This window comes from Ipomoea triloba, chromosome 7 (assembly GCF_003576645.1).
Source record: "Ipomoea triloba cultivar NCNSP0323 chromosome 7, ASM357664v1".
Lineage (NCBI taxonomy): Eukaryota > Viridiplantae > Streptophyta > Magnoliopsida > Solanales > Convolvulaceae > Ipomoea > Ipomoea triloba.
The window spans coordinates 2,762,468-2,774,359 of record NC_044922.1 but is presented as its reverse complement, the minus strand read 5'-3'; the positions used below and the strand labels follow the sequence as shown (position 1 = coordinate 2,774,359).

Below are 11,892 nucleotides of genomic sequence, written 5' to 3'. Positions count from 1 at the left end.
GGTGGGAAAAAAAAAAAAAAAAAAAAAAAAAAAAAAAAAAAAAAAAAAAAAAAAGTCTATTATGTTGACAACCTACCATGTATATGATACATAAAAGTATGATTTGAAAATTTTGAACTAGGCCCTGTAGGCAGTGTGGCTAATGCACAGATAAGTGATCAAGAATCCCAGCTTGTCAAATTAGTCTTTGATGCTACAACAGTCTCTTTGTTCTCGACTCGCCCGTCTCTCTCCATTGTTTGCTAGAAAATCAAAGAAGATTTGATCTATGGCACAACAAGCTCTGGTTTGCCCCAATGATCACTTCATATCTCTTACTGGCTAGTTTATTCAATAAGAGAATTCATGGCCCCTGAGTGAGATATACTTTTTGACCCATATAGAAATGTCCTCTAAGCAAGCCTGGGCTTGTGGTGTCTTGAGCAGCACATCGAGGGTAGCAAACTCATGGACTGCATCCTTGTAATCGAGAAGAGGGGCATCCACGTTAGCTTTTCTAAGTTCCTCCGAGTATGCAATTGCCCTATCCCGCATCCAGTCATGTTCTGCAACAACTGTGAGTGTTGGCGGCATATGCTTGAGAGGAATCTCCCCTCGTACAGGGACAAGCGGATTGGCAGCTGGATGGTCCAAACTGAACTCTTTTTCGGGTAAGAAAAGCTTCCATGCAAGTATGGACATAGCTTTGTCATAGAGGTAGGAATTAGCCAATTTAATCTCAGAACGTGTGGGAGTGTTTCCGATGAAGAAAGGATAAAAAAGGATTTGAGCCACCAACTTCACGGGATCCAAATGCTTCCTAGCCTCAATAGCATATCTCGTGACATAGTTTGCAATATTAGCACCACAGCTGACTCCAAGGACAACGCACCTATAAGATTATAAGACAACTGTGTTACAGGATAGCTAATACAGTAATACTTACCAATTACCATCAAAACAAGGGGAAAGAAAGCTGACTTTAATACTAGGAAAGCACTGATTCACTATTCAGCAAATTACTTGTGCCAAGCTTCACCCTCTTTCTATGCTAATATCTCCCTAATCTCAACACAACTAAGTAGGTCTGCAAATGGTATACAGTAATTGTTCGACACTAAACTAAATCAAACCTTTTCCAACCCAACCTAAATCAGAATTCAAACACCCCAGGTCTTACTGAGTTCAGTACCAAAGATTGCAGGTAGTTTAACACTTTTATAGACGGGAAGTGCCCAAACATTCTATGGTCATCTGGATCTCAAGTCCTTGCAAGCAAAATCCAAAAGGATCACGTTTGGGAACCAAGAATTAAGAACATTTAGGTTATATTTAAAGAGGCACATTCAGATTAACTTGTAACTAGTTTGCTAGTTCATCACAATACACTCAAACTGAGATTTAGCTCAAAGAAAGGATCTTCTCTAAAACAATTTGATGTGTATGTCTCATATGTAATTTTATACATATATATGTTTAGAGTTGCATAAAAATATATTGCTTGCAACTCATGGACTTAAGCACATTGGTAAATTTGGTCTTATTGTTCTCGTTAATCTCAACACAATTTACAAGTGCTAGGTCATCAATAATGAAAGATTGCCAATTAAAGAACTAAGATTAAAGTTATACAAGAATTGAATATTGCAAATGAAAGGTGATCGTACCTAGAATGATCGGCATGGGCAGCTAACCAAGGCTCAACCATGGAGGATCCGAAGCCATCAACTATTTGTCTTCTTCTCCCATCTTCACTGCTCACCATCCTCCCATTCACAAATGACCTGCTACACTCAGCTAAATTCGCCTGTTTCCCGAGCCAATTCAACGCCTTCAATCCATCCTCAAACGCCGCGGGATAACGACTCTCCGGCGCCAGCCTGTATCCGACGGCTATAACGATAGCATCGCACAATTTGGCGATTCTCCGGCAGAACAAATCGTTGGCCGCGGTGTCACTGCCCCCAGTCACCCATCCACCGCCATGAAACTGCAAAATCACCGGCAATTTCCTGCAGTTCCGCGCGTTCTTATCCGGCACATACCCTCCGTATCCTTGAATCAGACCGTTGTCCTTCCTTGAGCTCAAATTCCCCGACGAAACCCTAGCTTTCAGCTTCGGGATTGCGGTAGGCGAAGCGACAGCTGAATCTGGGAGGAAAATCCTGAGGGAGAGAGCAGTCAAGGGGTCGATGTGGAGATCCTTGGTAGCGACGCCGTCGTCACTGAAGCTGGGGTTGGCGGCGGCGATGGCCTCGTCGGGGCGGGTAACGACGCCGTATAGAGGATCCGAATTGGGGCTGATCAGATACTCGCTCAAGGCTTGCAATCGGCGCTTAAGCAAGAATTTGAACAAAACGCTGTATAATTTCACTGTCACGCTCGGCATCTCCGAAATGCATTAGCATCAGGAGGGTATACACACATCAATATATACATGAATTAGGGTTTTTGAATGAGAGATTCAAATCTCTGAATTTTCAGACGGAGTCATACATCTCAGAAGCTTCCATTTTTTGTTTGAATCTTTCATTTAAAAAAGAAATATTTTGATATGATGACGTGGAATATTGCCGTGTTCTCCGCCGACACGTCATTGCAGCTGTCAGCTTGGACGAGGTGGCATGGCCTGCTTTCGCAGCCTCCTTCTAGTACACGTTCTCATTTTTTTACTTTTCCAGATCTAACGACTAAACGGCGTCTAATATTTTCTTTTGTTTTTTTTAAATATCTTATAAACACGAGTTATAATTTATTAATAATAATAATAATAATAATGGTCCTAGCTTAGTATATCGGACAATTAACTTAGTAATTATAATGTCTCAAATTTGATCATTTGTATAGTTATTTATCGACTTAGGATGGTCTATCTTTTTCGACTGGGTCAAATATTTGTTCGTACTAGATACGAATATTCATTACTACTCTATATTTCTTGTACTTCATAACTTTTTTTTTTATTAAATTTTTATAAATGCAGTTATGTATTACCGTAAAAGATATATTAACCGTTATTAGTGCATTAAAAGTTATATTGATATTTTAATTTGGTTGAAATATTATAATTATTTTGTTAAATTCAATGTATTTATATTTTTTTTTATTAAAAAAAAAGTAAATTAGCTAGATTATAGGTGTACTAAGCTATTATTTGCTGGTCATTTATATAAAACTTGGTTTTGAAGATGATGGGAAAGTAATGAGTCCATGAATTGAATAATGTTTATTCCTTTTGACTTTAGGATTTTGGATTTTACAGAAGCATTCCATGTGGTTATACTATACCTACATAATTCATTGTCAATAATGCCATAATTTGATCTAGAAAATTTTCAAATGTTAAAATAATCAACATTCAAACCATTCAACTAATACAATAATGATTTTCCTATGAAAATGTTTCATCGTACATTTCTAACTCTTTAAATTACAATTGTTTATAAATGTTGCTTTGTTAACTACTGCAAAATATAAGATTCGAATTTAATATATATTTAGTCTTGTTATTACAATTGTTTATAAATGTTGCTTTGTTAACTACTGCAAAATATAAGATTCGAATTTAATATATATTTAGTCTTATTATGGAGCTAACGCACAAGTATTTAGGAGTCTGTATGTCAATTGAGACACATCTTGCAATTTATTTTGCTATAACAAAAAAAAAAAAAAAAAAAAATTTTTTCCAGTAGTGTCTACATTTGAACCACAAGGAGAAACAAAAAGGCATGAATGTGGAGAGTAAAATATGCAGAAACTTAGAGAGATTTGAACACTGTGCCTAGTACAAGCTTCAAACTTGCATTTATATATAGAGAGAGATAGAGAGAGAGAGAGAGCAAGAGAGAGAGATTTATATATAAATGTGAATGAATAAATAATAATCCTCAGAGAGCAGCTGAGAAGGGAAAAGAACTCAGAACAGGAACACAACTATTCCCTTTGACAACTCACCTCAGCTGCAACTTTTTTTTCTCTGATAACAAAAAAGCTTTCAAGAAAATACAATTAAAAGCCAAGAAAGCGGAAATCTAAAAGCCCCCCCGGGGATCAAGTTCGAGGAATCCCTAACCCAGGCACGAGTACAGCTTCATTACTCGCAGCGTTTTTTGCCGCGAGTTCTTCCAGGCGTTTCCATTGGGCTTCGCGTCTTGACCTAACCTCTTCTTCCTTTGATTCATCTTCCTGGAAATTGTGCAAGCACTCTTTCACCAGATCGGGGTCGAGATCATAGAAGACCTTGCGAATGTTGAGCGATAAACAATGGACAGCCTGGTTCCAATGGCTTCTGGCATTTTTCTCCAGTGCGGGGAAGATAATAGGCAGGACCACCTTTCGGTGTTGTTTTATTAGACTGTCAATGTGATCATTGTTCCATAAGAACAAAGCCCTCTCTGCCACCTGTACAAAAGATACCGATTAGTCTCCAAAATCATATAAAGAACAAATAGAGGCACGGGAGACAAAAATGAAGACACTACTTAACCTTCAACATGGAGGGATGGAAATATTATTTGCTATCTCATCAGAAGAGGAGTTCAGGCCTAGACCCTCACAGTATACGGTATATGAACACTAGTGAAATGTTTCCATTTGTGGGTAAATAAAAATTTAAAAAAAAAAAAAAAAAAAAAAGGAACTTGGATCCAAATCAAGAGGATCTTATGTGCTAGAAACCTAGAAGTTGGATAGTTAATCCATAAGAAGTATATATAATACTGTATTAGAAATGAATCATAACTACACAGTTAAACATTTTGTGGCAGTCATAGAAACAAGAATTTGCATTAGAAAAAGCAAAGTAATTTTTCATTTCTAATCTTTTATTGGATCTCCGAGTTCACCCAACATACAGATGAGTTTATAGATTCTTTATATTCTGCATATATTCGCAAAGCTTATGGTTGATATCGTATTTAGGTTAACAGGAACCGCCTTTTTGGGAAAGTTCAATTCTGCATAGGTTCCCTGGCTAGGATGCTCAAAGTTCGACTGAAAAATATGCCTGCATTGCACTATCTGCATAGAGAACTATAGACAATTACCACCGGTCCCACCAGACCCCTACCCTCCCAATTGAAAATTCTAGTGGTTGGAGTGGTGAACCTTTGCTCGTCTCAAAGCAATCCAAGGATGGGATAAACTGCCCATTTAGCCTCATTTGTTTTTTCAAAAAAAAAAAAAAAAACAATGCTTTACCCTCCCCTCGCTTCCATTTTCCATCCTCCCCCAGTTTACCAATTTTACACTAGTTATAACTAACCCCATCATCGACCCTATATAACACTAACCTGAGCTTTAATGAAGGATCCAAGTAACATAGGTCATAAGTTCCAACCACATACTAAGATTACGCATTTCATAACTCATTACTACAAATTGGAAACCCAACAATGACCTTAAGCAACATCCACGTTTCAAAACAACTGCCACCCGAATTTTCTGGAACATGTTGCCATGCCAGTTTCAATATATTACATGTTTTAAGGCAACACCTAACCACCTTTATTGCAATCATGTATATATCACTTTTAAGGGGGGAGCATACTTGGTTTCATGAACTCGGAACACTTATCATGATTGCATTGACTGTTCCTACCCAGCCCATAACCTCCACTCCCCAAAAGAAACGAAAACAAAAAAGAGCGAAAATCAATGAACAATAATTAACTCCAATCACTAACTTCTTTTATGTCCTGAAATTATCAATCCCTATATACCCTAACCAGAAGGCAAAATGTCCATGTGGGGATGAATTCAACTACTGGAAGTTTTTTCTAACACCTTAAGAATATAAAGCTACAATGAGTGGGCTCTTTAAGAATGTTTTTCAGTGGAAGCAAATAGAATGTAATGTATACTTTAGTACAAGATAATGACCTAGAAGTTTTAGCCATAAAAGAATTGTTCAAACACGAAAAGATTTACAAAAGCAGCAGTGATTATGCAAATGCAACGAATCAATTACCTGGAAGTGAAAGCTACTCAAACAGCGAGCAACTTGGTGAAATAGAGGCACTACACAACGTTGGAATTCAGGTGGTTGAGTTGCTTCTAAGATTTCCTCCAGTTCACCAAGGAACATAACTTCCTTTGAGCTGTTGGTCACTGGCCAATACTTTAGTAATCCCCTAATAACGGTATCAGCAAGCTTGCAATCTTTTTCCACAAACTGTGTAATACAATAAGATAACTGCTGATGGTACATAGGTAAGCATTTTGGCTTGTGCAGGGGGATCAATGTCCTCACAAGGAAAAGTTTGTGCTCCTCTTTCAGCGGCAAAGCAAATCCATTGATGATGCTACCCAAAATTTCCAATAGTTCAGCAATACCATTATGCTTTTCAGTCTCAAAAATGAAGCGATAAAATATGTTGTTTATAGCTTTGCGTATGTAAGGCCTGTGTACCATAAACTTCCCATAGATGCGATGTACTATAATTTTCAGATACTCTCTTTCTCTTGGATCTTCAGAGTCAAAAAGATCAAGAAACCTGAGGACAAATGAGTGATCTATGTAGCGTTTGGCAAGCTTTGCATCAGTTTCCGGTGATGCAACAAATCGCAACAGAAATTCATACACAATTTGCAAATGTGGCCATGCAGGATCCATGGCCGGCTCATCATCTTCAACATCAAAAGCTTCCACCTTGTTCTCTCGTGGTTGAGGTTTGAGTTCCCTGAATAAATTTGCAGAAACCATCTTCACTGCTTCTAGCATGACTGTTTCTGTAAACTTCACATTGGCAGAAGTAACATACTCCATAAGCTCCAATAATGTCTGTCTCTTGACCTCTTTCTCTTTGAGATTCTTTGTAGGATCATTGAATGGAAAGACAACACAACACATGTTCAGCTTTCTGATTAACAAGCTCTGCTTCTCAGAACTAGGAACATCTCTGAAACTTGGCAATAATTCATATACAGCCACAACAGCATTCCTATTTATTTTTGAATTCACATCTCGGTTAAACGCATCCCCAGTACTGTGTCCCGTATTGGAAACAGAAAAAGGAGATGAAATAACAGTATTGGACGAACCCCCCTGCTTCTTACTGCCTCCATCACTTCTCTTCGAACTCGTTGAAGCATTTGAATCGGAGGTATTGTTTCCACCCGACTTTTGCTGCTTCTTAGGGATCTTACCAAATATCTGCTTGATCATATTTCACACCCTAAAGTCCACCCCCCACCACAAAAGCATACTATAAAACTAAACTCAAAGTGCAATCAAAACTGAACAAGGGCATTAATGATCCCCGTCCCCCCGATCGCTCTTTTATCCACAGTTATGACACAGGAAAACAGAGCTAGCTATAAATAAACAACCACAGTATGACAACACATTCTAATTTCTCATCAAAAGGTAGAACCCCAGACCCTACTTTCATCCAAAAGATATGAAGCAAGCTCCATGATCAAAGGAAGAAGGAAAAGCATTCCCTTTTTCATCTAAATAACAACTTTGACCAAAAAGTATCAACAAAGAAAACTAACGTCTTAATCAAACCAAATCCCTAGTTTACAACCATGCCCTTCTCAAAATTCCTAGTTTTCCCATCAAACCCCAAGCTCATAATTCCAAGTTTCCCATCAAACCCCAAGCTCAAAATTCCAAACTTTTTTTCACTCGAGGCTCTCCAATACAATGAAAATGAGCAAACCGCTTTAAAACAGAATTCACAAAAGAAAACCTTTCCGCTTTCCCACCCCGCCCTTATTTTTTCTCACAAATTAACAATACCCCAAGATATCAATCCAGAAATCAATAAACACCCAGAGATTCTTACACAAACAGACAGGCTATACACACAAATTCTACAGAAATATATTATTGTAAATACACGTAAAGCGTATGTAATAGATTGTGGGTTTCGAGGGTGGCGGAGAGAAGTATCGGCGATGATGCTTACAGCGAAAGACGAAGCGGAAAACGTTGAAATCGAAAGCACCTTAGACTTAGAAGACGGTTCTGATTACTGGGCTTTCTTGATTTGTCTTTTCTCTTTTTTTTTTGCATTCGATGCCTTTTGTTGACTCGGCCAAATTTTTCTTTCTTCTTTACGTAGAGATTAGTTTCCTTAATCTGACCCAAATTTTGTGAGCTTCTGCAAAACGGCACCGTAATAGTCTTCTTGGTCTTTTTTGTGGTTTTCAATTTTCTTTTTTTGTTAATATTTTAATAACTACTCCGTATTTCCCTGTTTTATTTATTTATTTATGCCCGTGCTTATGGAAAATATATACTCCGTAGAATTGTGGGGCCACGTGGGAATATTTTTTAAATTATTTTGTAAATTGTAAAATAGAATGTGAAAATTAATGATTATTCACAATAAAATGTTTATTTTAATATTGGTTGCTCCGGATAGTGTTGGTAATTAGTGAGGATTTCTCTTGTAATATTGGTTTGTAGTGTGGTAAACGCGTTGAGATTCAAAGTATTTTTAAACGACTTTAGTTTACGTGAACAAAAAGTATTAAACAGTTTATAATAGTATTTGACTCTGCAGTCCGTCGTTGTCAAGTAGCTAATTAGAAAAGACATGAGCACACCTTAGTACTTGAGCTTTCTAGAGAATCTAGCAAGGAGTGCTTGTGGGAGACTCTTTTCCATCATAAGGGGTGTAGTGAGGAATGATTCTCCTCTTTCCTTAGAATGGCTGCAATGGCAAATTGCTCAAACGTGTCTTGACGAAGAAGAATGCTTATTTTAAATAATTAGTTGGCTAAGCTTGAGGTGTCCCTTTTTTGTGTATAAAAAGAAAATAGAATGATCTTTTAATTAGAATTATTTAAAAAAAAAACAAAAATTACATTTAATTCATCAATTATCTTCTACTAATTTTAATTGGCAACAATTTTAGTTGCCCAGTATGAGCGTGCTCTTCACGTGCCCACAAGGCAACCTGGCACAAGGCAACCTCCGTGCAAGCATTGTGCATGTTTTTTTTTAATTAAAAGAAATTAAATTGTTGTAGAAGAACTTAATTTTTCTCTTTCTCTTATATTAGTCTACCACATCAGCTCCTCTTTCCTCCAACGCAACACAAAAAACCTTCAAAAACTCCCCATTGAGTATTTTATTATTATTTTTAAACTTAATTTGTTGCGTTTAATATTACTTGTATTGATGTTTTATACTCCGTATTTTATACCACTTATATGCTCAATCAACACCTCGCCCATCAGGCATGTGAAGTGTTAGTACTTAGTATTCATATATTAATGAACTCATATAATGGGTGCACAAAAAAACCTCCATGAAAAGCATATTAATACATTATAATTTGTATAGAATTATAATTTACCCACAGTATTTTTGCGACATACTGCTTGTGCAAAAAACAATAAAGGGGTGAAAATGCCGAATTTTTGCTAACTATTAAATCATACAGGATTTGAACGAAGAAAATCACCTTGCTCCATCAAGATAAAAACGAGCTTGAATCAACTCTGCTACTCAGAAACGCTTGTACTGACGGCTCTCTCCCAAGAAAATCTGACAACAGTTGAATGGGATCACTACCTCCTCCGGGAGCCAATACCTGGAACATAATAATGAGAATTCAAATACCATCGATGCAATGATGAATTGATGATTAACTAATGAATATCTAGAAAGCCTGTCCTTCAAGAAAACGGGAATATCTTGTCCCTGAATTGCAAGCCTGGTTGTTGATCACAACTAATGAATATCTAGACTAGTGAATTTTAGAGATTAGTTCAGGAACAAAAAGGACAAACTTCATTGCAGGGCGTTATCATATTCAAGAGTGCACTTGGTGGGTTACCTTGTCCCGGAATTGCAAGCCTGATTGTTGGTTAAAAATATCATCCCGAAACTTCTGGGTGAATATGTCAGCTGCAAAAACCTATTAGGAACGAAGAAAATTTGTCAGAAAGGTATCCTAGCTAGTCATATATGTATGGGTATTAATGGGGAAAAGCTTTGGGAGAAATGGGATATCCAACCTCGCTCCATATCCGACTGTAGCAAGTAGCTTCATAGCCAATAGCAGTTTGGGGAAAACACGAAGCTGGATTAATTCCTTCTAACATTGGTAAACCTAACATAACCTGGAGAGATAGAAAACTGATTAGCAGATAAAGCTTAGGGATTCCATAAACAGCCCGACACCTTTGGAAGCACATACCTTCGGGTAGAGATGTTTGAATAGCCCAATTATATCAACATTCTCAGTCGAATGAATAATTTGATCAAAAAGACCTGACAGCAGACACATTCAACCTCAGCAAATGATAGGGGGATAGTCACTGTCAGCAGTAAATGTGCCGCCTCACGACAGGAAATCCAACTTTAGATGATAATGAAGCTATAAGTTGTCTCCTAAACAAACTTACAATAAAATATCTCCTGTTTTAATTTCAATGCTGAGAAAGAATATCTCCATTTCTTGAGTGCATTACAATGTTCCTCCTTGATAGGCTTTGTGATATCCTAATAACCACACATTACCAGATATATGTTAGTAACATTCTATAATTTTTTTTTTCCTTTTTTGGCTTCTTGATAGCCAAAAGCTTCAAATTAGAAGCCTAATTACATACATGAGAATACAGTAAATTGTTTAAGAGTTTAGCCAAGGAAAATTTTCAGACAAAGATGTTATAGATGATAGGATGAGAGGAAATGAAAAATGGAAGTAATATATAAGGCACTGGTTTAGCCAGTATACAGGAAATGGGAAAATAAAAGAGAAATTGCAAATTGAACATATGCATCAGTGCATCACCTGATGGAAACCAGATATCAGCTTCAAGCAGAGGCTCTCGTAACACCTAGCACAGAGATGTACAATTTGATTGCAGGAACAAATGAATTTAACTATCTAATAATCTAATATCCACAAACAAAGTTGGCAATAAACAAACCAATTCTCAAACAGCAAGGCAGGAATCTCGACAAAATCAGGATCCAGGCGCAACCCAGAGAATTTGGGGAATGATGCACGATTGCATATGTGATGTATCTGAATGTTCACCAGCATCAAATAACAGAGGCATAAGCTTAGTTATGGTGAAATATAGACTAATGCTTGGATTTGAAGAAAAAGATATGCAACAAAGAAGAAAAAGGGGAAACAAAACTAAAATGCTACTTGAAACTTGAAAGGTAGGTTTATAGTCAATTGAAACTTTGCCAAAGCCTTATGATCGACTGATTGAGTGGTGTGAATCTATAACTCTAGATAGGTCACAGGTTCAACCCTCAACCCTCTTAAATGCACCCAAAAAGTATTCAATTCAAACTTTGGCCAATATTCAACGGACTAATCGTGGGTATATATGAGCAAACAAAACTGAGCTTGTTTAGTTACAATTTTTTGTTTTCTACTTTTCATCTCCAATTTCTCAAACTTTTCCAAGTTCTCATTTTTTTCTTGGAAAACTAAAAAGTATATTCAAATTAAACTATTTTCCAATTTATAAAATAAATTATTTGGATCCAATTGTTTTATTCATATAAAAATGCAAACACCAGTGGTAAATGACAATAATATTGAGTTGAGGAAGGTAGATGCAAGTTAGGGTAAACAAATATAGGGGATAAAGTGATGATAATAATGAATCTAGTTGTGGTAAGGTGAAGGTAGCCCCGCGCGGGGGGATAAGGTACATGAGTAGGAAGTTCATAAATACTAATGGTGATTATATAAGTGAAGCTCAATATGTTTTTGTATTTACAAAATTTGAAAAACATGATCATTTCATAAGTTGGAAATTTTGAATTTAACACCCACCCACCCCCCCCCCCCCCCCCCCCCCCCCCCCCCCCCCCCCCCCCCCCCCCCCCCCCCCCCCCCCCCCCCCCCCCCCCCCCCCCCCCCCCCCCCCCCCCCCCCCCCCCCCCCCCCCCCCCCCCCCCCCCCCCCCCCCCCCCCCCCC

General features: G+C 37.6%; 3 protein-coding genes across 4 annotated transcripts in view; all 3 read right to left on the bottom strand.

Moving 5' to 3' along the window:
- Positions 1-110: 110 nt before the first annotated feature.
- LOC116026146 (probable carboxylesterase 16) lies at positions 111-2,484 on the bottom strand. Its single transcript, XM_031267601.1, has 2 exons — positions 1,647-2,484; positions 111-871 (listed from the first exon to the last, which is right to left on the bottom strand). The coding sequence occupies exons 1-2, from the start codon at positions 2,366-2,368 to the stop codon at positions 331-333; spliced, it is 1,263 nt and encodes a 420-aa protein (XP_031123461.1). The 5' UTR covers positions 2,369-2,484; the 3' UTR covers positions 111-330.
- Positions 2,485-3,812: 1,328 nt separating this feature from the next.
- LOC116025265 (serine/threonine protein phosphatase 2A 57 kDa regulatory subunit B' theta isoform-like) lies at positions 3,813-8,044 on the bottom strand. The gene is made up of 2 exons (XM_031266433.1): positions 5,951-8,044; positions 3,813-4,383 (listed from the first exon to the last, which is right to left on the bottom strand). The coding sequence occupies exons 1-2, from the start codon at positions 7,145-7,147 to the stop codon at positions 4,033-4,035; spliced, it is 1,548 nt and encodes a 515-aa protein (XP_031122293.1). The 5' UTR covers positions 7,148-8,044; the 3' UTR covers positions 3,813-4,032.
- A 1,182-nt stretch (positions 8,045-9,226) lies between these two features.
- LOC116024900 (probable thimet oligopeptidase) overlaps positions 9,227-11,892 on the bottom strand; it is a 7,599-nt gene continuing 4,933 nt past the window's right edge. For both annotated transcript variants that reach the window (XM_031265933.1, XM_031265931.1), the window contains exons 14-20: positions 10,879-10,976; positions 10,740-10,785; positions 10,348-10,444; positions 10,140-10,213; positions 9,958-10,062; positions 9,777-9,857; positions 9,227-9,530 (exon numbers count right to left, since the gene is read on the bottom strand). In XM_031265933.1, coding sequence (XP_031121793.1) covers positions 9,411-9,530; positions 9,777-9,857; positions 9,958-10,062; positions 10,140-10,213; positions 10,348-10,444; positions 10,740-10,785; positions 10,879-10,976 — 621 coding nt within the window. In that variant the 3' untranslated portion in view covers positions 9,227-9,410. The remainder of the gene's footprint in view (positions 9,531-9,776; positions 9,858-9,957; positions 10,063-10,139; positions 10,214-10,347; positions 10,445-10,739; positions 10,786-10,878; positions 10,977-11,892) is intronic.